This window comes from Enoplosus armatus, chromosome 21 (assembly GCF_043641665.1).
Source record: "Enoplosus armatus isolate fEnoArm2 chromosome 21, fEnoArm2.hap1, whole genome shotgun sequence".
Classification (NCBI taxonomy): Eukaryota; Metazoa; Chordata; class Actinopteri; order Centrarchiformes; family Enoplosidae; genus Enoplosus; species Enoplosus armatus.
The window spans coordinates 6,844,633-6,866,900 of NC_092200.1; the positions used below are offsets into that span (position 1 = coordinate 6,844,633).

General features: G+C 40.4%; 3 protein-coding genes across 4 annotated transcripts; 2 read left to right on the forward strand and 1 right to left on the reverse strand.

The window, feature by feature from the left end:
* The first annotated feature begins 7,083 nt into the window (after window positions 1-7,083).
* On the forward strand, window positions 7,084-11,470 carry LOC139303997 (kappa-type opioid receptor-like). 2 transcript variants are annotated; one of them, XM_070927815.1, is made up of 4 exons: window positions 7,084-7,120; window positions 7,635-7,845; window positions 10,222-10,574; window positions 10,941-11,470. In XM_070927815.1, exons 2-4 carry the CDS (start codon window positions 7,751-7,753, stop codon window positions 11,468-11,470), a joined length of 978 nt encoding a protein of 325 aa, XP_070783916.1. In that variant the 5' UTR covers window positions 7,084-7,120; window positions 7,635-7,750. The 2 variants fall into 2 exon arrangements, with proteins under 2 accessions (XP_070783916.1, XP_070783915.1); XM_070927814.1 differs by lacking the exon at window positions 7,084-7,120 and having other exon boundaries at window positions 7,601-7,845.
* Window positions 11,471-14,889: 3,419 nt separating this feature from the next.
* Window positions 14,890-17,966, forward strand: chmp5b (charged multivesicular body protein 5b). The gene is made up of 8 exons (XM_070927900.1): window positions 14,890-15,032; window positions 15,688-15,792; window positions 16,177-16,223; window positions 16,346-16,439; window positions 16,531-16,602; window positions 17,004-17,112; window positions 17,407-17,522; window positions 17,620-17,966. Exons 1-8 carry the CDS (start codon window positions 14,964-14,966, stop codon window positions 17,668-17,670), a joined length of 663 nt encoding a protein of 220 aa, XP_070784001.1. The 5' UTR covers window positions 14,890-14,963; the 3' UTR covers window positions 17,671-17,966.
* A 31-nt stretch (window positions 17,967-17,997) lies between these two features.
* fastkd3 (FAST kinase domains 3) lies at window positions 17,998-21,628 on the reverse strand. Its single transcript, XM_070928341.1, has 7 exons — window positions 21,583-21,628; window positions 19,773-21,266; window positions 19,305-19,390; window positions 18,805-18,979; window positions 18,653-18,722; window positions 18,426-18,540; window positions 17,998-18,260 (listed from the first exon to the last, which is right to left on the reverse strand). The coding sequence occupies exons 2-7, from the start codon at window positions 21,235-21,237 to the stop codon at window positions 18,162-18,164; spliced, it is 2,010 nt and encodes a 669-aa protein (XP_070784442.1). The 5' UTR covers window positions 21,238-21,266; window positions 21,583-21,628; the 3' UTR covers window positions 17,998-18,161.
* Window positions 21,629-22,268: the final 640 nt, after the last annotated feature.

The window sequence follows — 22,268 nt, forward strand, 5'->3', positions numbered from 1 at the left end:
AGATTAAATACAAATTTCCCATGAGAACAGGTTGATTTCTGAACTTTTTATAACTCATACATACAGTTTTTCTCTGTCAGTAAAAGCCTCTCGTCCTCACCTCACCTTCCATCACTCCTGCCTCCTTCTCCAACTTTTTCACCACATCAACCCCTAAATTCTCCAACTTTCCCCCTCTCTCTCTTTGATGTAGAGAGCCGTCTGTGTGCGGTCCAATCCCTCGCCCATTGATTGTAAATGTCCCGCTCACTCTCACTGCACATTCAGCATTCTTGGAGATGATCGGCTGTTCCTCTGGGCCATCGATCAAAAGCAGTGTGCCCCGCTGGCTCCACACCTCAAGGTGGATCACATAAACACCCACAGTATGGATGTGCTTTAGGGGGACTTGCATCACATATCTGTATGCGTTTGATTAGAAAATATGATAAATACACCACCGATGTCCTGACAGTAAAACTCCTTCATCTCTTCTCTGTCTTGAACTAAACAAGTCTTATATATCTACATCTATATATCTGATTATATATACAACATTTTAACCAAGTTTTCTTTTTGTTACTTTGGTTGCAGCCACATTGTAAGTTTTCAATGAGGAGTGTTTCTGGTGTATTTACCGTACAGGGTTCAGGACTATAGCTACCAGGACACCAAGGTCATGTCCTCAGTTTTGTTTCTGAGAGTTGGGGTAGTGCTGCAACTTTTTATCAAAGCGTGATAAAACTCTTTTATGATTATGTTCGGGCTCCCAAAACACTTGGTTAAGATAAGGGAAAGGTGGTGGTCTTGGTTAAATACTGAGTGTAGGATGTGAACCTCAGGCCCACCATCCACCCCAACCTCCTCCTTAAAGTAAAAATAGTAACACTTTCTTACCTGACATAACGGTGCCTGTGAACATAATGCAGGCAGCAATTATGTCTGCCATCAAAACGCAATTGGAAAAACAATATTGTAGTGTATGAATATCATTTAAAGGAGACAGGCTTGTGTATGGAAATAACATGAACAGAACATTGAATAGTTAATGACAACAAGTCCTCCAGATTAGACAACAAAATACACAACTGCCCCATTTGTAACGACACATACAAGAGTTTTCTGATCTGATGCCCCCATCAACAGGACAACACCATTTGTTTGTGCCTTACAAAACTAATCGCTGTTGAAAAATAAATCTGTTTTATGATGTGAATACAATACGGTTAAGGTTTGGTTAGGTTTAGGCACTAAAGCAACTTGGTTAGGTTTAAGGAAAGATCATAGTTTGGGCTAAAATAAGTACGTCATGGTGTGACAGTCTAGTTAATGAATGTGTGGTTTTGTCACCAATGTCTTGTCGGCAGGTTTGTGTGGTGGTAATCAGGACTCATGACCTCAGTATTTCTAAAATCCTAGTAGCAAGGCCCTGACAGGACGATAATGGATCAGACTTTGCCTGATTTTTGTCTCCATATTGGGGAACAAAAAAGTTTAGATTTGCTGTGTTTGTTTGGGAAAGTTGAATCAAGGAAGAATGTAAAATCACAACTGTTTGCAGTCCTGGCTCCAAAATGTTGGAACGAGCTCAACATTGACATCAGAAACTCTACACATCTTCACAGTTAAGACTGCACTCTGTCTCTGTCTCTCATTGTTTCTAAATGTGGCACTTGAAGCAGTTCAGCATATTTGATGAAGTTGAGGTTCTAATTTTGGGGGTTTTATCCACATGGTTGAAATGCACTTTGGATGAAAGTATCAGCTAAATAAATGTAATGTAATGCATTTATTGAAATTCTAAAACAAAACAAGGTTGGGAGCAACACTCAACACATTTCAGTCCACTCAGTGACAGATCAGCCGGCTCATATTGAAGAACACAGCTTGCAAGACACAATTTATACCGTCATGTTCTCCTTGTGAGTTTAATTTCGACTTCAGGGATGGTGGAGTATTGATAGACTTTTTTGTTTTTTTCCAATGACACAATAGGGCTTCATTACCTCCTCCAGGTTGGGAGGAACTCTAGTAACTCACAGCAGCAGAACAACACGCTCACTTTCCCACATATACTGTTTGTAAAACCTCCAGCCTGAAATAGCTGCTCTCTCCTCCAAACCTACACATTTTCTCTGCCTCTCTGCCTCATGTTGCCAAGTGAAGCACTGTAGGTAGATGCTCAGTAATACACACAAAAAAGAGAGATCTGATGTGTTACCAAGCATAAAATAGTGATGAATCTTTATTTTTTTGTATCTGATGAGATGATTTAGAAAAAGATATGAATAAGAAAACACAGTGGGTTTGAAAAAACAAAGAAAATTTATTTGCATGCAATATAATGTCCACTATTCTTAATTTTTGAGTAGTTCCTATTTTAAATAGAATATGCAGATTATGTGAGACAAAAAAATAAGCATGCTGAGGTTGTTGAGTCTCTTTTTGGGGAAAGAGCTTCCATGCTTTAATTGGTCTGTCTCAGAAATCCTTTTAAACTATAACTGAATGAATATCAAGGCCGCAACATGTAAAGTTGTCGCTCTGCTGAATCATTTCAAGGACTGAACTTAAATTAGATCCCATATTCCTCTTTGACCCACTCACATCTCTGCGTGGGCGAACGAAACGCCAACATGTTGTGGCGTCCATCTGTCCTTTCATGCCTGTAAGTTCGGACAAAGCTGTGAAAGATACTCCACCGCCGGCCTCCCACACGTCCTCACAAAAGCTGCAAATTATGAGCAAACTGTTAATGTCATCATCTGCGTTGAACATTAGTAAACAGCAAGATCAATTATCTCTCCTGTCAGAAGTGGATCAATGCGTTTTCACACCACACAGTCTTGGTAGTTGGGTTAATAAAGATATCAATAAGTTGGAGGTATCATGCTGAAAGTACTTATTAGGATGGAGTCAATCATAATATTTACGGCTTGTATGGAGTGGTAATATTGTATTACGGTGGGATTTACTTTCTGTCCCTGATCAAAGCATCAAAAGAAATGCCTTGTTTCTGTAGTCGCTCTCAAAATAGCACAAAGCTAAAGTCACATCTGATGCTGTATGTTGGTGAGCACTGCCACAGACTTTCAAAGTAATCTTCTAAATCTATTTAATCCCTCGCTGTGGATATACACTTGAAAAATATACAGAGACTTGTGCAGAATTGTGTGTGTTCACATGTAGACACGTATCTTCCATAAGCTCGGCACAGTATTAGTCTGTGTGGAGGAAAGGGTGGGATTGAATAAGAATAGTAATTTGTTGTTTTGGTTCCTGTGGTGAAATTCTCTTGAGCTTGCTCCTCTACAGTGGGGGTCAGAGGTCAGGGCCAGTTGCAGAGCCAGGGTCCTGGAGGTAGTACAGAGGACTCTTCAGGAGGTTGTTTGCCAACACAGCTTGAACTGGATTTGTTTTGATGAATCAAGGTCTGATCTCTGGACAGATGTGTACAGATGATTAGAGGTCTACAGTAGATTAAAACAGAGATGTAGTTCTACAGCAACATTGTCAACAAGATTCAAACCTTAAATCCACATGTCAGTCTGTTATATAATTGTCACCAATGCAAGCAAATTCCAAAGTAAGTCAATGTGTCAACAGTTTGATGGATTGCTATGACATTTTGTACAAACATTCATGGTTTGGTGCTGACTTTTCCTCTAGCGCCACCATCAGGTTGACGTGTGTGCTATTAAAGAACTACTGGATACATTTAATTTGTTCACATCCCCCTCAAGATGAATTTCAATAACTGACTTTTTCTCTAGCACCACCATCAGGACAAAAAAATACAGTTACAGTTTTTCTGTTTATGACCAAATACCTGCTGACATTGCCATCACTTTTAGCTGTAAACAACTTTGTCTTTAGTGCTAACTAGCAAATGTTAGCATGCTACCTCGCAAAAGTAAGAGGATGAACATGGTAAACTGCCAAACATCCACATGTTAGCGTTGTCATTGTGAGCATGTTAATGCTAGCATTTAGCTCAAAGTACGGCCTCAAATAGCTGCTTGCTTACAACTTACAGTACATGCTCTTTATAATCAATTTAGAAAAATGCTTTATGTTCAAAGATTTAATCTTCTTGGTTCAATATGCACCCTGCGTGATGGCAGGTGGATCCTTGAAAATGTAGTTCTCAAATAATCTTTAATATAGGGTCACCTGTTTGTACACAGCAGATAGAAAATTACACAAAGCAAATTCATTTACCCCCTGATTCAAGGTAATGACTTAGAAGAGATATAAAACCAGCCACTCCATGGAAGACAAATCAAGTAATGACTTTGCGGAGTCATAAGATGCTAATTTTGAGCTGCCGCACCAAAATGAAGTTGTCTAATTAACATTCAGCACATTCAAAGATCAGTTCTCCGGTTTCTGGCTTTAGGAAGAACTTGCTGCCTCATTAGTTCAACAGTTTTGTTAAAAATTGTAACATTTATTGTTTCTAAATAAAATTAGCAACAATTAGTGTGGGTAGATATGAAAATATATATCTGTGGATACTTTCCCATTTCCTTAACTTGAATAACTTTGGCTCCAAGTAATTGACCTGATTGCTACACAGAGACATTTCTATATACACAGAGACTGTAAAGAAATGTAATGAAACCAGACGGAGCAGAAAGGATGAAAGCTCATTCATTACTTAGTTTGAGTCGCCAGCAAAACTGTTATTAAACTGTTATTATATAATTATGTTTTTTCTGCAATAATGACTTTTGACTTTTCATTGGTTTTTCTCCATATATTTACCATAATTACCGACAGAAGCTCACAAATTCATGGCTTCCCAAGAGCCTTGAGGAATCAGCAAATGAGACCTTTTTATATCCTCAGACATTAGCTTCGCTGTAGCAGATCGGTTACTTTGCCGACCGATGACATGCTGAGGATGAGTCACATTATGATCCACCATACATCACTGTTGCATAATGTTCACACAAAGCATCGCCCTCGTGCATCAAATGTAAACATTTGTGACTTTCTTATTTTTAGTCTGATTGTTTCATGTAACGCTGGAGTCAATGCAGCCTTAATGTCTGCTGTCTTTGATGCATGATATAATGTGATATAATGTAAAGTAATATAATATACAGGCTTCCAAAAGAGGAGAAGATGAAATGATGAACAAGACATAGAAGTGATAAAAAATACTCCTGCTTTCAGTGAAAATCAGTTGTATACAGATAGAAAAACTACGAAGAAGGTGACAGTAAACAACTTAACCCTTGTGTGTTGACATTGGCCATACTTCCTCATTGTTTGGGGTCCCACAGGCACACTGCTGCATGTCTAAAAATAATAGTAATAAAAAAACAACAACAATTCTTTTAATTGAATGTGGTATGTGGTTATATGGCAATGCATGAATATATATATATTCTTTTTGTTTGCTTAAAAACTCATTTACAGACAAAGAAGTCTACAGTATCAGTTATAGTTAGTAGTAGTATTGCCCCATATCATTTGATTTGTTATTGTCTTTTATCTATTTAAATGGTTTTTTTTGTATATTTTATTATTTCACTTTCATAATTTCTAGTTCTCATGTGCATTAGTCTCATTTTGTTTTGCTGTTTTGTGCTGTCTTATTATTAGCTTGTCAGTCGTCTGTAAAACACTTTGACTTGTATGAAAGGCGCTAAAGTTTGAGCCATCGATTGACTGATTATGAACAAAGTGTTATAAAACAGACAGGCAGACAGGGGCTCATTATTTATATTTTGTTATAGTGATGCATGCACATGTGTTGGTGTTGATGGACATCACTTTTTAGATGATGAGGCATGTTTGTTGAGCACACCTGGTGAGTCGATCGGTTTTCTCTTGCTGATGTTTTGTGGAAAAGACAGCAAGATCCTCAGCAAAGTCAAGATCTTCAGGCTGGCGAGAGAGGGTCCACTGGAGGCCTCTGTGTTTGTCAGCAGTTGTTCTTCGCATAATTCAATCGATGACAGTCAGGAAGAGAATGAGGGAGAGAATGCAGCCTTGGTTTAATTTTACAGGGAACCACTATGAGATGGTATAAAGCCATTAAAATCCATTATGTTTAACCATGTATGCGTTATTGTCAAGCAAATAAAACAGTGTGTTTTCTGAGCTGTTACAGAGGGACTCCAAACACAACATTAGGATGACAGTAGCTGGAGACAGATGCACCTCACACGTTTGTGCAACTCTGCCATCTAACATAACTTCACTGGCTATCATAATACTTAGTTCACCCAACAGCCTGTGGTGCCAGCATTGCAGGATAAAGGAGAGCTGTTTTCTTGGCACCCACACTGCAGGCGAAAGAAAACTGAGCTCAATACATCAGGCTGGGTAGCTTCAGAGTCTAAAACAACATTGTACGTATAAAGATATGTTTCTCTGCTCTCATGAGAGCATTTCTGAACGTGAACAAATTTGAAGAAGCTAAAAAATGATACAATGAACTGTAAAAATCAAGGGAATTAAAAGGCCATGTTAACAAATCAGCAAGATTGTGAGGTCTGAGGCTGAAGTGTATCAACTTTTACTGTCAAAATGGCTTAAAAGGTGAAATGATGGGTCATCCTGCTTGCTGGTTGGGTGGTTTGAATCTTGCTTGCACTGGACCTTGGTCATATATCATCTCCCTTCTGTCTTTCTACTGGATTCTCTCCACTGTCCACTAAAGCAGAAATACCTCGATATGTGCAGTGCTGTGTCCAGTGAAAGGTGGACCCTCCCCTCTGTCTCAGTCTCACCTCACCTCACCTCTAGTTTAACACACACAGAGAAAAATGCAAAAATTTAATAAGTTGCCACATTTCCATTAAAATTTGCAGCAGAAAATGTGTTCATTTGGCCTCCTGTGACACGAATCTAGATTTTTAGATTTTTAGACTTTTTACATTTTCCAATGCACAAATGGGGGATGTCTTGTTTAATGATGCTCAACAGTTTTTACTCCGCTGTGACATAAGATTGTGGGAAGCTGTGTGGCTGCCTGCAGGTTATTGTCATCGCTTTGTCATCTCGTATTTTGGGTGAAGGATGGCTGTTAAATGTGTGTGTGTGTGTGTGTGTGTGTGTGTGTGTGGTGGGTCGAGCCTGCAGCGCGCCACCTCTCCATCTGTGCGTGTGCACGAGTGTCCGCAAAGCCGCTGCTGCTCCTCTGCAGACGCGCAGAACCAGCCACAAACTTTGATGAGCTGCAAGCTTCACCAAGGCAACAAAACAACCTGAATCGTAACTGGGAGAATACATTGTTTTTAAAGATTTATCGTACATTGTGCGTCCGCTAATTCGGGTTGATCAAGGTGAGTAAACCTGCGGGCTTCAAATTGCAGTGATGTGTTTACAGTGCGCGTTTTTTTCCTGAAAGCCTGGAGCTGCTGTGTGTTTATTTCCTGTTTTGCATGATCTACAAGTGGCTCCGGAACCGAAGGGAAGTTTGTAAGGCTGACATGGTTTTGCAGTAAAGTGATGATATATTTTTTATCAATTTTAGTCAGGATTAAATTTTTTTCACGTGCGTTTTTCTGGCTCACACCGACGTTCATTTTAACAGCTACATAATTGAATGCCGTGTAAGCATTTCTTTTATTTATCCGCTTTAAAGTAACAAACAGGTGTCAAAATGGAAAGCACTCCGGTGGAAATTTTCAAAGAAGACAATAAGTGCCTGTCCACGCTGCTGGAGGACTGTCCGGTGAATTCTTCAGCCTGGGTGTCCGGATACTCCGAGAGCCGCAACGTGACCCACGATGATAGCTGGGAGCAGGAGGGCATGTCTCCCATCATCCCCATCATCACCGCCGTCTACTCCGTGGTGTTTGTGGTCGGCTTGTTGGGCAACTGCCTCGTCATGTATGTGATCATCAGGTAAGGTCACTTTAAAGTGAAATCCAAGAGAATGCAAACGTTTTCTCTCATATATGACCATAAAAACCCATACAGTAATTATATGGGGTGTTCACTGTGCCAGAAATACAGTGCAAGTTTATATAGCAATACAATAGGAACACTGTGGTGATTTAAAGTAGTTTGATTTTCTGACTAGACTTGTTAGAGGGACCTGATCTGTTTTGGCACAGACGAGGAAGCCTAATTGTGTTTTTGCAGAAAACAACAGAGGTCCAGACAGAGGAATGTGTTTCTCCACAATCACTGTAAATGTTATTACTTGTGGAGAAGACACTGGCACCAACTCTTGATTTCACAGTGACCTTTAGGCCATCTGGTCTATGTCATTGTTCTCCTTAATGCCTGCATTTTGTTCTTGGATGCTTCTCTAGTGACAGAATGAAGAAAGAAGGCATATTGAGCTAAAAGAGTTATAGTAACTCCAAAGAGTTAGCATGTAATTTGCATGTAAATGCCTGGGACAACATCTAAATATATATGGATTTTGTAGCTAGTAGGCACAATAGACAAAACAGGAGTTTAATTTGGCAAAGAAAGGGTTAAGTGTTAATGCTGCCATTCCTGATTCAACTTAAATGTGTAAAGCATTGCAATATAGAATTGATTCCGACTCCTTCAGTGGTTGAGAAGTGCCCGAAACCTTCAAAGTGGCCCATTTTATGAATCTAATAAACCCTCAAGACCCCCAAAGTGTAATAACAATATTCCATAAATCTCTCCTAGTCTGGTGGACATGATATTAATCACAGCTGAAACCAGCGGTACTTTATCAAGCTGATAGCTGTCTTGCACCTCATTGGGCGTTATTTATGGCGTGCAAGAGCAACAAATCTCCTCTGATCTAATGTGAAATGCAGCAGTGTCATCCAGAATGTTTCAGTTCATAGACAACAATTACCTCAAATCACATTGACTGCGTCGCCTGTCGGTGGAAGCCAATTTCATCATGTCAGTTCCAGAAAAGACGATACGTTTTACGGTTTAGTAGCTCCGTAGAAGACGATTCAACTGAAGTAAAAAGAGGCTTTATGTTGATTTAGTGTAAACAAATATCTGAAATTACAGTCATCCAATAAGGTAACATAGGACACACATTAGAGCTATAAACCATTAGTAGAAGTACCTAACATGGCAGTATACGTTTTAAGGCTTTAAATGGACAACTCCAAATGAATGTTTGCTAATGTGTTTGGCAAAACAACTTTATAAGGTCAAACATTTTCAACAAGAAAATTGTTTTTAAAAAATAATTGCTGCCCCAAAGTGGCCAAAATGGGAAGATCAATACCACTCTCATAGGCCTATCTGTGCATTAAATATTTAGCTACAGCTAGCAGCCTGTCACATTTACGGTTTTGTACGGATGAAACAAACAAAATGTGACGTGTTAATTAGTGAGTTTTAAAGGTGCTGGTAGGAATATAGCCAGGCTAGCTGTTTCTCCCTCTTTCTAGTCTTTATGCTAAGCTAAGCTAACCAGCTACTGGCAGTAGCTTGATATTTAACATACAGACATGAGAGTGGTATCAATCTTCTCACCTAACTCTTGGCAAGAAAGCCAATGATGAAATTTCCCAAAATGTCGAACCATTCCTTCAAGGCTTTCAACATATAAAAAATCTGTTACGTCATCAGTATGGCTTCATCCAAGGATTTTATCAATGGCAAGAGAAAGAATTTAGGTTTGATTCTGAGTCATCGTGTGATATGTCATAGCTTGGTACTCGCGCCAAGGACATAAATCATAATCCCAACTGGACTTTTATTGACAATAGACAATTAACATGCACATACTGCCTGGTGTTAACACTGGATCAAGAAACATGTGTGGCATGGTAACAACTTTGTTGTTTATTATAAACACAAAAAAATGCATCACTTCCTGTGAGCCATGACAATGTTGCCCAGTCACCATGAATCAGATCAGGCAAAAGCTCGTGTTTTAATCTCAATGCTTCATTACATCCTGTAGGCGTCACCAGTGGTAAAAATTAAAACTTTAAATTAAACTTTTAAAGTTAAACTTTGCAAAGGCTATCACATACTGCTTTAATGATAATTTAATGAAGTGAAAATAGACTACACATGGCCTGCAATCAGACGTATACTATACATAACAATGAAGTGTGAGTCAGAAAAATTACATTACGGATTCAAGGAAGCAGTGTGGACTAATGGACGATGTTTAATTCATAATGAGCCAAGAAGGAATGCTTTTAAAGAGTCAGCCAGGCAATATACGGCTGCCATGGCAGTCAGGATGGATGGTTAGCTCTGGTCATCTCTCTCCTCCTTGCTACTATAGGACAACCTTGTGTTCTGCATGTCTAACAGGTACACAAAGATGAAGACAGCCACCAACATTTACATCTTCAACTTAGCGCTCGCTGATGCCCTCGTCACCACCACAATGCCCTTCCAGAGCACGGACTACCTGTTGAATACCTGGCCCTTTGGTGAGGTGGTTTGCAAGGTCTTCATCTCCATCGACTACTACAACATGTTCACCAGCATCTTTACTCTCACCATGATGAGCGTGGATCGCTACGTGGCCGTGTGCCACCCGGTGAAAGCCCTGGACTTCCGCACTCCGATCAAAGCCAAGATGATCAATGTGTGCATCTGGATCCTGTCCTCGGCCGCGGGGATACCTGCTTTCATTCTGGGTGGCACCCAGACAAAGAGTGGTGAGGAAGTGCTTTCACCATCCCTGAATAAAGTTGACAACTTGCAGCCCATTTTTTAAGTATGGGAGACACACTTAAAGCACGTGCCGATAATATTTAAAGAGCAGAAATATATTCTATAAAGTCTGTCAGAGTTTTCCATTAGCCACACATGATGCGTCATCCTTCCTGAATATAGATTATCTTAAGAACGAAGCAGAGTTTAGAGCAAAATATTCCCTTTGAGTGCAGATTAGTTGTTCCATAACAGCTTGCTAAATTGATAGCAGAGTGGAACTTTATTTTATTTTATTTCATTTTAAGCACAAAGTGCACTTCATCTCTTAATTCACATCTTCTCCCTCCCTCTCTCTTTTGCTCCTGCAGACATAACTGAGTGTGCCTTACAGTTCCCAGAGCCGTACGTGTACTGGGACACACTGATGAAGATATGCGTGTTTGTCTTTGCCTTCATCGTGCCTGTGCTCATCATCACCGTGTGCTACTCCCTCATGGTCCTGAGGCTGAAGAGCGTCCGAATGTTGTCCGGCTCGCGGGAAAAGGACCGCAACCTGCGCCGGATCACGCGGCTGGTGGTGGTCGTGGTGGCTGTGTTCGTGGTCTGCTGGACGCCCATTCACATTTTCATCCTGGTCAAGGCGCTCGTGAGCGTGCCCGAAACCACCGCCATCATGGCCGCCTACTTCTTCTGCGTGGCTCTGGGCTACACGAACAGTAGCCTCAACCCCGTCCTCTATGCCTTTCTGGATGAGAATTTCAAACGCTGCTTCAAAGACTTCTGCCTCTCGGCCAAACTGAAGGGGGACAAGGTGTCAGGGAGCAAGAGGCTCCCCAGCACCGTGCGGGAGGCCGCTGTTCCCCTGGAGAACCCAGATGGGACTAAAAAGCCGACATGACTAGCAGTGGAACTGTCTTCAATTTCCCACATTGGAAAAGAAGACTCGCATGACCTGGGCCTAACCCATGTCACATCAGCAATGTAGACGAGTTCTGACTCTATTACAGAGCTTATTTTCATTATCACCTGGGGTTTAAGCAGTGCCAACACTGACATGATTTCATTTCAGAGATCAAATGAAAGTTGCATATTATACATTTTATTCCATCTTTTTCATAAATTCACATAGAATGACAACACCAAGCTCCTCTGCTTTTTTCCCCTCATGGCAGTTGTTATAAAGAGTGCATTTATTCTTTCAACATGCAGGTGGATGTGAACTTGAGGAGAATTTGGTTTAAGGAGGAAAAAAGACCATTTTCAAACCGTTCCCTGTCCCGCTAGAGAGTACATTATTAAGAAAGAGCTGCTCATTAATTATATCAGTGAGTGGGAAATCACTAAACCATGTGGCCCGTCCCAAACAATATTAAGAGGTAATGAGAATATAGATAAATATGCCAAGATTTCTCAGGTAAATTCTTGATTGTTTAATGGAAAAAAATAGAAAGAAACTGATGAAAATTGAAACATTATTGGCTCCTGTCAAGTTTCATACAGTATACTTATATCAGTGTTTCTATTATTTTATGCTAATTTAATTGCACTTTGTTTATTTATGCCTGTCATTTCCTCCCAGAATTTTTCTATTTCCAAATGTGCCTTAACACTTTAACAGTCCAGGATAACACATGTTTATTGCAGAGGAAAATTATTTCAGTAATGACTACTGAAAGGGGTCAAACAGCACTTCATGCATAACATTTTTTTATGCAGTCAACATGTCAATGGTAGTTGCATGAATCACTGACAGCAGATATGTGCCAAAATCCTATTCACCTCTGTGAAGAGTTTGAATTGTGCTGATTGACCGCAATGTGAGAGAACTGACTCATGATGGACTTTGAAGTCGCTGGGAGGTAAACAAACAAGCATCAAACAGCAAGTGCATCAATGAGGAGAGTCAGAGGCAAAATCCTGGACTTGAATGTGCATTTAAAATTTGACAGAGGGCTCTCTATCAGCTTTGACTCTGGAGCTGTTTCCAGTTTGATAAGTTGTTCAATATATGTTGTAAAACTCAATCACATGTGCTGTGTATGGCTTTTACCATGATACACATAGTCTTATTGACACACTCGTGTTATTATTGTAGAGAAATTTGAAAACATGAATAGCTGTTTAAACAAGTTGTGCACATGGTTAAATACAGTTTATTGTGTCAGCTGTACAGTATGATAGTATGTATACATCAATACATCATTTTGTATAGATAACAAAAAAAAACATTTGCACAGACATCATTGAAATATACTCTATTTGTAGCATGTCAGTGACCATTGCTATACGCTTGACGGACTGTGCTGTTATTTTGAATGTACTGCAAATAGACTCTGTATTATATGAACATATCGTTACCCATTCTCATCTATCTTATTAGAGCAGAATCCCAGCTAATATTTGAGTAATTCTGTGATAACATTCATTTCCATAAACACTCATGTACCTTTACCAGAGCTTTGTGGGTTTGGGGAAACTTTTTTTTTATTGTTGATAAATCTCTAGCCACAACATGTATACTGGCATATAAATAGATAAAACATAGCGCAGAAGTTCTTTTACTTAATAATAAGAGACATTATTCAAAGAAACTTCACTGTGACCAAGACATCACTGTTTTTTTCTTTTCAGTCTCTGTGCTTAATGTTTAAACCTGCTGCTGCTGCTGTATATTGGCTTTGTCTGCTGTCAGCCGAACAGGAGATGTATTGATCAAAACATCCTGTGTGTGAAGTGCTTAATATTAAAGCGAGTTTAACAAATCCATGTTGATTCTGTTCTCTTACAGTGACAAGCTCATCTTGTTGTCAGACAGTAGTGACAGTTTCCTGGGATGCTGCCAGAAATGTCTTACAATCTTTGCTGTGCATCATTACTTTTGAATATTTTATTTCAAAAGAGAACATGGTCCGTCACAGTGGCTTATTTGAATCACATTTTGATAATGTTTCTGAACAGAGATGAGTTTTAGTGGGAGGTCGCGAGTCCTCTGCTGGTGTAGAGTTTATGTTTTAATGAATGTCAGCGGCTCCCTCCAGAGGAAGGAAAATGTAATTACCAAAATACATGCAGCCTGGTTAAAATAAAATCCTGCAATGATTGATAGCTGCATGCACATAACTTGACATAAGCAGAAGGCTCACTACAGCCGTCTACATTAGCACTTACATTATTGGCTGATCATTGATGCAATCAAGACAAGAGAGAGAAGAGAAGGTAAGATCATGTAAATTAAAGTGTTTAAAGGTTTTTGGGGGGAGATTTTCCTTATCCGAATCAGCTGTACAGACTGTAAAGTCCCTTGAGGCAAATTTGAAATAAAATTGACAAGCATGTTGGCATGACTGTTATGGCTTTTCCCTGAAGTGAAGAGGTTCTGGAAAGATGTAGCTGGTTTCCTATCATTAATGTTAAATGTACATATTCCCTTCTGTTGCAGATATGTTTACACAGAAATCGACACAAAAAAGTGTCTTATTACAGCTGCATTTCTGGCAGTAAAACGGACAATCTTGATGAAGTGAAAAAAAGGACTGGTATAGTATGGATAACTGGACCAAAGAATATATGTAAGGGAATAAGGGAATTGACTATTCTCTTGAACTCCTTGAGGGGTGTTACCAGCCAGGACCAAAAGTCGATTCAATCCACATGTAAGAATAAAGTGAGCATTCACAAACTTCCTACATTTTTCTTTTTATTGTAACGCACATGCGTGTACGTGAAGGGTTGTTTATTAAAAATAAAAATGAATCAGAATCAGGTTTATTGCCAAGTAGGTTTTCACATAGTCAAATAATAAGAAAATATTACAGTAATATGATGTCCTTCAGTATCATGAGGTATGATACCTCTCAGTACTGATACCAAAATTATACCTGTTACAATAACATACTGCAAGAAATTATTTTATTTATTTTCTACAAAAATCTTTTTTATGTTATGATTATGACACTCTCAGCAAAGGAGAAAGCAGCTTATACCCTCCGACAGAAAAGAGAAATGTTTGTGGTAATGGACAGAAATAGAACATATGAATTGATTTAGGAAAAATAATATATGTTGTGTGTTGTATTATTTACCATCTGTTTTGTCGCTTACAGTTCAGAAAAATATCAATTAAGAAAATATTTTCTTTTTAGGAAATTTAAATAAATACAAGCAAACACAGCAGATGAAGAAAGGAAGAAGGAATTAAGATACAAACACAAACAAGTAATTACAAAAACATCAGAGCTGTTTGGAGGGCGCGGCTGAGCCAGGAATGATCACGTGGTTTATCTGACGTCATCTCACAGTCTCTTCCGGGTGTTTTCCTCCAGCCGGACGGTGGACGGTGACAGCGAACTAACGCAGCTTTCTTGAAGTGTTGAAGCCTTAATTTTGCCGAAATGAACCGTATATTTGGCAGCGGGAAGCCCAAAGCTCCACCGCCGAACCTTACGGACTGCATAGGAACTGTACGTATGATCCTGAAACAACTTTTTGAACGCTGTCTTGAACAAAGTAAACAAAGATGGATCCCTCCTCGGTTAGCTAACTGTTAGCTAACTTTTATGAGCAGAAAACAGGCCGGTGTTTGACACATATAACTGCCATGTTGTCATGATAAACGAGCATAATACTTAATAGATTAATAATTTGTGGCATTATTTATGGCAGACAGGATTATCCCATCGGGTGTTTTTACCCAACACAATGTATTGTTAGTATCAGTCCATAAGTATTAAAACAAAACAATCGGTTTGTCTGTTCAGATAATGAATCAGCATTAGATCAGTTTGAGCAGGAATTTGAGCTATTTAACTGAAACCATGTCAGTCTCTCAGTGAAATGGCTGACACCAACCAGTTATACAGGTTATTTCTCTGGACAGAGCTATTATTAGCTAACTGGAGTTAAGAAGAAACAAATGATACTGCATGTTTAATGTTACCAAATTAGCCTAAACTAAGCCACTGTATATGTCTACCTAAAGGAAATGCCTTCTATATAATTCATCAGTAAGTTAGAATTGACTGTATTTATTTTTGAAAGACCCCTATTAAGATTATCCTACAGGTATCGATCAGTCACTCAAAAGTTGATGTCCTCTTCTCTGTTTTTTACTTTCAGGTTGATTCTCGGACGGACTCGGTAGACAAGAAGGTCGCCAAACTAGATGCTGAACTTATGAAATACAAGGATCAGATGAAAAAGATGAGGGATGGGCCCTCAAAGGTGAGATTTATTGTCCAATGCTGCTGTAAAACAAAGAAGCGAATTGGCTCTTCTCCTGAAATCCTTGCTTATTAAAGCAATATGATATCCTTCTGTATCATGAGATATGATACCCCTCAGTACTGATACCAAAATTATACTTTTTCCAATAACATACTGCCAGAAATTAAAACATATTTTCTACAAAACTCTTTTTTATTTTACAAAAGAAGTCCAGAAACTCTGACATAGTATTTCTGACATATACTAAAAAAGCATTGTTGTTCAATATCCTGCCTTACTCATCACATACATGTGTCCAGTTAATGAATATACATGATACCAACTGATCATCAGTTGTTTGATGTTTAAGTATTCTCAATATTTTTTTCTTTCATTTTTTAGAACATGGTCAAGCAAAAGGCTATGAGAGTCCTGAAGCAGAAGAGAATGTAAGTGTTTATATTATTAAACATGTCAAGTTAACTTTATAAGCTTCAAATGTTTTTCTCATCGATCACAGTTATTCTCTATGTCAACTGCTGTGAAACTTCATTTCATCACTGTCTTCCAGGTATGAGGGCCAGAGAGATAACCTCATGCAGCAGTCGTTCAACATGGAACAAGCAAACTACACAATCCAGACCCTTAAAGACACTAAAACAACAGTAAGAGAGTAAATTATCTACCATATGATATGTAATAACATAATAACAGAAGGAAATGTGGCTTTCTGCTAACATTTGCTCTTCCTTTTAGGTTGATGCCATGGCAACTGGCCTGAAAGACATGAAGAAAGCATACAAGAACGTGAAAATCGATAAGATTGAGGTATCTGGTTCTTGACTACACATTTACTTCGATAGGGGAGCCACAATAGCCATCTATTGTTGGCTGTAACTAAGATAATTGATATCAGCAGATGGTGTCACAGTCAATAATTATGTATATATTTAAAGACAATGCATTTTTATTTCCTTATATGGAATTCACACTTTAAAAATATTGTCATGGACTCTTGTATACAAGTGTTGAGGGTTAGGGTCATCAATTGAGACAGAAGGTACCACACATTGTTTGAAGCTCACAACCAGAATTTTTTTTTTAGTTATTCAATTATTGTATTAGATACAATTATATGTTAGTTCAGCTCACTATAAGTCTTTGTGACCGTCTTATCGAGAAGATGGATGAAATACAAACGTATAACTTCTATTTTCTGTAATATTCAGGATCTTCAAGATCAGCTGGAGGACATGATGGAGGATGCCAATGACATCCAGGAGGCCCTGGGCAGAAGCTATGGCACCCCTGACATTGATGAAGACGACTTGGAAGCCGGTCAGTAAAATACTTATTGCCAGGATTTTTTTTTTATAGCAAATTAATTATAATACTGAGGTCACAGTAACTGGGGCACAGATAGCAACCAGTGTAGGGCTTATAAAGCGGTGATACTGTATATGGTAATATCATCCACTGAAGGTAATTGTTTCTCCAGTGTTCTCCCTCCCCAGGTGTTTATGAAAGACCCAACATACATTTGATTAATTGCTCATTACTCCAGATATGTTGCAGTGAAGACCCTAATTACATACAAGGTGAGAATTCTAATGATGGGTGTCTTTAACACAGAGCTGGACGCTTTGGGAGACGAGCTCCTGATGGATGACGACAGCTCCTACCTGGATGAGGCTTCAACAGCCCCTTCCATCCCAGAGGGCCTGCCTGGAGACAGGTCGACCAACAGGGTACTTCACGGTTTTAGGATTTTTCAGTTTCATCTCAGAGTTTTCTCATTAGTTTACAGAGCTTCCATTAACAGGCCTTCTTCTTTTTATGTTTCAGGATGGTGTTATGGTGGACGAGTTCGGCCTTCCTCAGATTCCTGCTACATAAAGAAGCAGTCACAACTCTCACACTAGTTTTACATGTTTCATAGCTTTTTTGTATTTATCCAACTGACACTCCCAGCCTTAGAGTGCAGCATCTAAGCTTCTTCTGTCCAATGAATGATGGAAACTATAAATCATCAGGCATCTTTAATTAAAAGCTGATTTATTATTCTATGAGTGAGCTCATGTCATATGTATCTGAGGTGATTGTTGAAATTGGGATTCTCTTAACTTTGTACAGTTTCTGCAGCGTTGAATTGCCAAGATCAAAATAAATTATATTTTTCAAACAATACTTAACTTTGTGTGATACACTGAAGTCATTCAAATGTCATTATTTATACCACTTTATTGTCAAGTTAAACAAGTGAAAGTGCGTAATCAATAACTTAAAACACATTAATTAGAAAAAATAAATAATGATTTCTTGAAGTAAGAAAAGGCCCAACAAAAGTAAAGGCCCCTGATGGCACATCCACAGCACACTCGCCATCATCACCAGCTCAGCCTGTAGGTGTGAGGGAAGATCTTCTGGTGCAGATACTCCACCACACTCCTCTTGTTTTGCAGTTTTTCAAATTCATAGTAAGGAACCTAGAAAAGAAAAAAAAATCCTTTTCATACATTCATCCATTTCATAAAACAGAAACAGAAAAAAATGTCCTAGGAGTGTATGTGCTATTTACCAATATAGACTATGAACATCCAAAGAACTAACTGCTGACCTCTAAAGCTTAAAAGTGAAGGTGAGGGTCTAACCTGGACAACTTCATATCCCAGAAGCCTCAGATGTCGCTGCTTGATGGCCTCTTTTCCAAGCAGCTGCCTCTTGTTTGCAGTGAACCTCTTCTGTCCATCAATACAAAGAGCTATCCTGCAACACACATCAAACAACCCTCCTGTTGTTAAATATGTCTGCTCGACCATCCAGCTCTCAAAGGTGAACTGTACATTTCTCACCACGTATGATACATAAAACCATTTACCTTTTGTATACATCATCAACATGACTGGCAGGCAGCACGTATCCCTCTTCATCAAGTTTTATCTCCACATCTACAAGAATGAAAACAAATGAGCCCCTGGTAGGTTGACTGTAGAAAACGTCAATAAACAGCTGTGTGTGTGTGTGTGTTACCTAGTGTGTAGCAGTATGGAGTCAGAACTTTAGACCCAAAATATGAACGAGCCCCGAGAAATTCCACCAGTCCAGTTTTCACAGAGTTGTACAGATGTGCGTCCACCGGCGTCTCCAGAGAGTGTCCAGACATGAGGAAAGACTTCACGCGGTACTTGGGAAGGAGCCGGGGACCCTGAGGAGTCGACAGAAGGTATGAAGGAACACAATAAAAGCAAACCATGTAGTAGATGTATAATGACTTAATTATTGCAGCTGGAACATTTCTGTATCCATTTACAAAACTGAACCAGCTGTTTTGTGTTGCTCTACAGTCAGTGTGGCAAATGTAGAAAGTCCCGTACAGGTTTTATCACGGATGACTGGAATGCACTGAACCTCAAATACAGATGACATGTTAAGTAAGAGGGTGTGTATTTAGGTTTCTGACTACATTATTCCGCTGCCACTCTGTTGGGCTGGCCTCATCTTAAACACATTCAACTGCTGACATATGTTACCTCATAGAAAGGACACTCCAACTTCAAAGTCATGTAGAGCTGGGTCAGCTGTGCCAGGATGATCCGGTCCATCCCTGTGCCCTGCTCTGGAACACAGTCGATTTTATTTGTTATTTTAGTATATTTTATTTATATAGTCCAATATCACAAATCACAAATTTGCATCAGGGGGCTTTACAATCTGTACAGCATACAGCACCCTCTATCCTTAGACCCTTGAATTGAATAAGGAAAAACTCCCTAAAAAAAAAAACCTTTAACAGGAAAAATGGAAGAAACATCAGGAAGAGAAACAGAGGAGTAATCCCTCTTCCAGGAGGGACAGATACAATAGCGTACAGAATAGATTGTAGAAGGATAAATACACAACGCAATACCTGCATAAATGTCAACATTACCATTATTTGTTTTAGTCACGTGTTCATGTAAAGGTTGTACATATTGCAGGTGTCTGACGGGATGCTTTACCTTGCAGTTGCTGGAGGAAGTAACTGCTGAAAACTTTGGCGACAAAGTTGACAGGGAACCTCTCCACCAGCGTACAGGAGTGGAGCAGGTTGAGCAGCGTTCGAGGCTGGAACTGTGAAAAGCGCGTGTGCAGGATGGTCTCAACTTTCCTGAATACCTCGCCAGCATTGGGAGGAAGGTAGCCGAGCTTTCCCAGAGCCATGATCTGCCTGGCCACCTGGCTGGTGCTGTAGTCGTCTGCTCGGTACACAAAGCTCTCTGCAACAGCGTCAAACACAGTCAGGGACAGGATGTTCCTCCGGCCAAAGAACTGGATCACCTTGGTAACTGTCTCTGGGTGGGAGGTGTAGGTCATTGTGGGCACATACCTCTCCATCGCCTCCACAAAGTAATGATCGCTGTGACCAAAGTGCATTAGAGCGCCAAGCACAACGGTGAGCTCCTCATCAGTGAAGTGAGGCACATGCCGTACAGCCTGCTTACACAGACTGATCACAAGAGGCATGGCCTGCGTCTGATTCAGGGTCACAAGAGCACTGAGCAGCCCACTGACAGCAGCAGGGTCCATGCGAGAAGTGACTGTCACAGCGTGGGTGTGCATTGCATTCAGCAGGTCCCGGTATTTACCATCTTGACACAAGCCACCCTGCAGAAATCTATAAACAGCAATGAGATCGGCAAGGCTCCACTTGGCAGGTTCCCGCTTCTGGATTTGCTCCATCACTTGCTCCAGCATCACACAGCCTGGACCCTCCATGGTCAGCATCGCTTGGCCCAGGGTGCACAGTTGCCCTACACTCATCTTCCCTCTGTCTAGTCTCTCCTGGCTCTCAGACACCAGCCGCACCATCAGCGTGCTCCAGGGATCCAAGAAGAGGCGTGTGCAAGCCAGGAGAGCTGACACCAGCCCAGCATCCATCAGCCGCCTAGAATCCTGCTCCAGCTGGAAGCACAGAGCTCTTATGGTGTCCTTCTCCAGCACGGTAGGATCCTTCAGAGAGTTGCCGTCCTGCTCCAGGTCGGCCACGCGGTGAAGTGCTGCTGCAGCCATGGTGTCAGACATGATCTCCACTGAGCGCAGCAGGTTGAAGACCTGCCGGGATGAGGAGCAGCTCCCTAGACGCTGCTGGAAAGCCTGCTCCTCTGCAGCTGAGGGTCGGTGCAGCTGGGTCAGACGGAACCGAGGTCCTGAATCTCTGTGGAGTCTTACAGAGCTGCTGGCGACGAAGGACGGCTCCTTGGCGATGGTGGTCAGGTTCCTTATCCCGCAGTCCGACTGGAGCTTCCTGCAGCCCTGTGTCCGGATGCAGCCGCCGGCTGAGGTACACAGGCAGGCTACACATAGGGGCTGACCTACACTGCTGATACTCAGGAGTCTGGTGGGGCAGACAGGTCCAACAGGGGGGTAATGTTGAATCCCGAACTGCCCGAGCAGCGGAAATCTCTGGATCAGCTTCAGAGCCATGACCCTGGACCAGGACTCCTCAGACCCAGCTGGTACAATGTAAAACGCAAAACAAGAACAAGTTTCAAGGGTCTGCTTAACACCACACACAGATGCACACTATGTATCTAGCTAAATCAGGGAACTACTAGAAGTGAGAGTACTCAGCCCCCTCCTTCGTGACCCGTTAACTAACCAACCTTGAGGTAGCTGTTAGCTAACATTAGCTACTTGGCTGCTAGCTTCATGGCTAACGTTAGCCTAGAAGAGTCTAACTACTCTGATTAGCGTGTTTTATGCCTGACACAGCGGCTCAGAGAGATACATAAACAACAACTGACGAGATGAAACCGGCAAAATTCATACCTGGACTTTCCGACAACTGAAAGACTCGCGGAGCTGCTGACAGGAAAGACGCCGTCCAAACGTGGCTCCGTCATCGACCGAGCCGTTCAGGGTACCTCGTAAGGATGACTTCCAACACGGTGATTCATGAGTTTTTTTGGTCGGAATTAAAATTGATCATGTATCAGAAATGCTGCAGGAAAACCAAGCAACGTAATGCTTCCACGAGGGCATAAGAAACCGTTAACATGTACTACGGGAGTTGTTTGATTCTTAATAACTTTGGGTGTAAAACACATATCTTTACCATAGCCTAAACTGCTCCCAAGATCTTCACACCTCAAATGTTACACCCCGATAAATTGAGATATCACAGAAAATTTCATACGACCACCACATCACTTTAACAAGTCATTTTAATAACCACTTGAAATTTAAGGGGCTTAAGACCTATCTTTTCGGACGGTATCTGAAGGTAGCACCATGCAGTTTGAAACTTTCTTTCAAACACTAGAGGGCGATATAATCCGTGAATACAAGTTTAAATGTTTACAATTGGTCAATTTTAATTTTAATTATTTGTACACAGTATACTCTTGTCAACATAAATCTTTTTAATTGTCACTCTCCACCAAAAATCAGTAATATATTAAAACGTATGTTAGTAATTTAGACTGCAATTTGACTGTGCTGTAATTCCAGCAGAG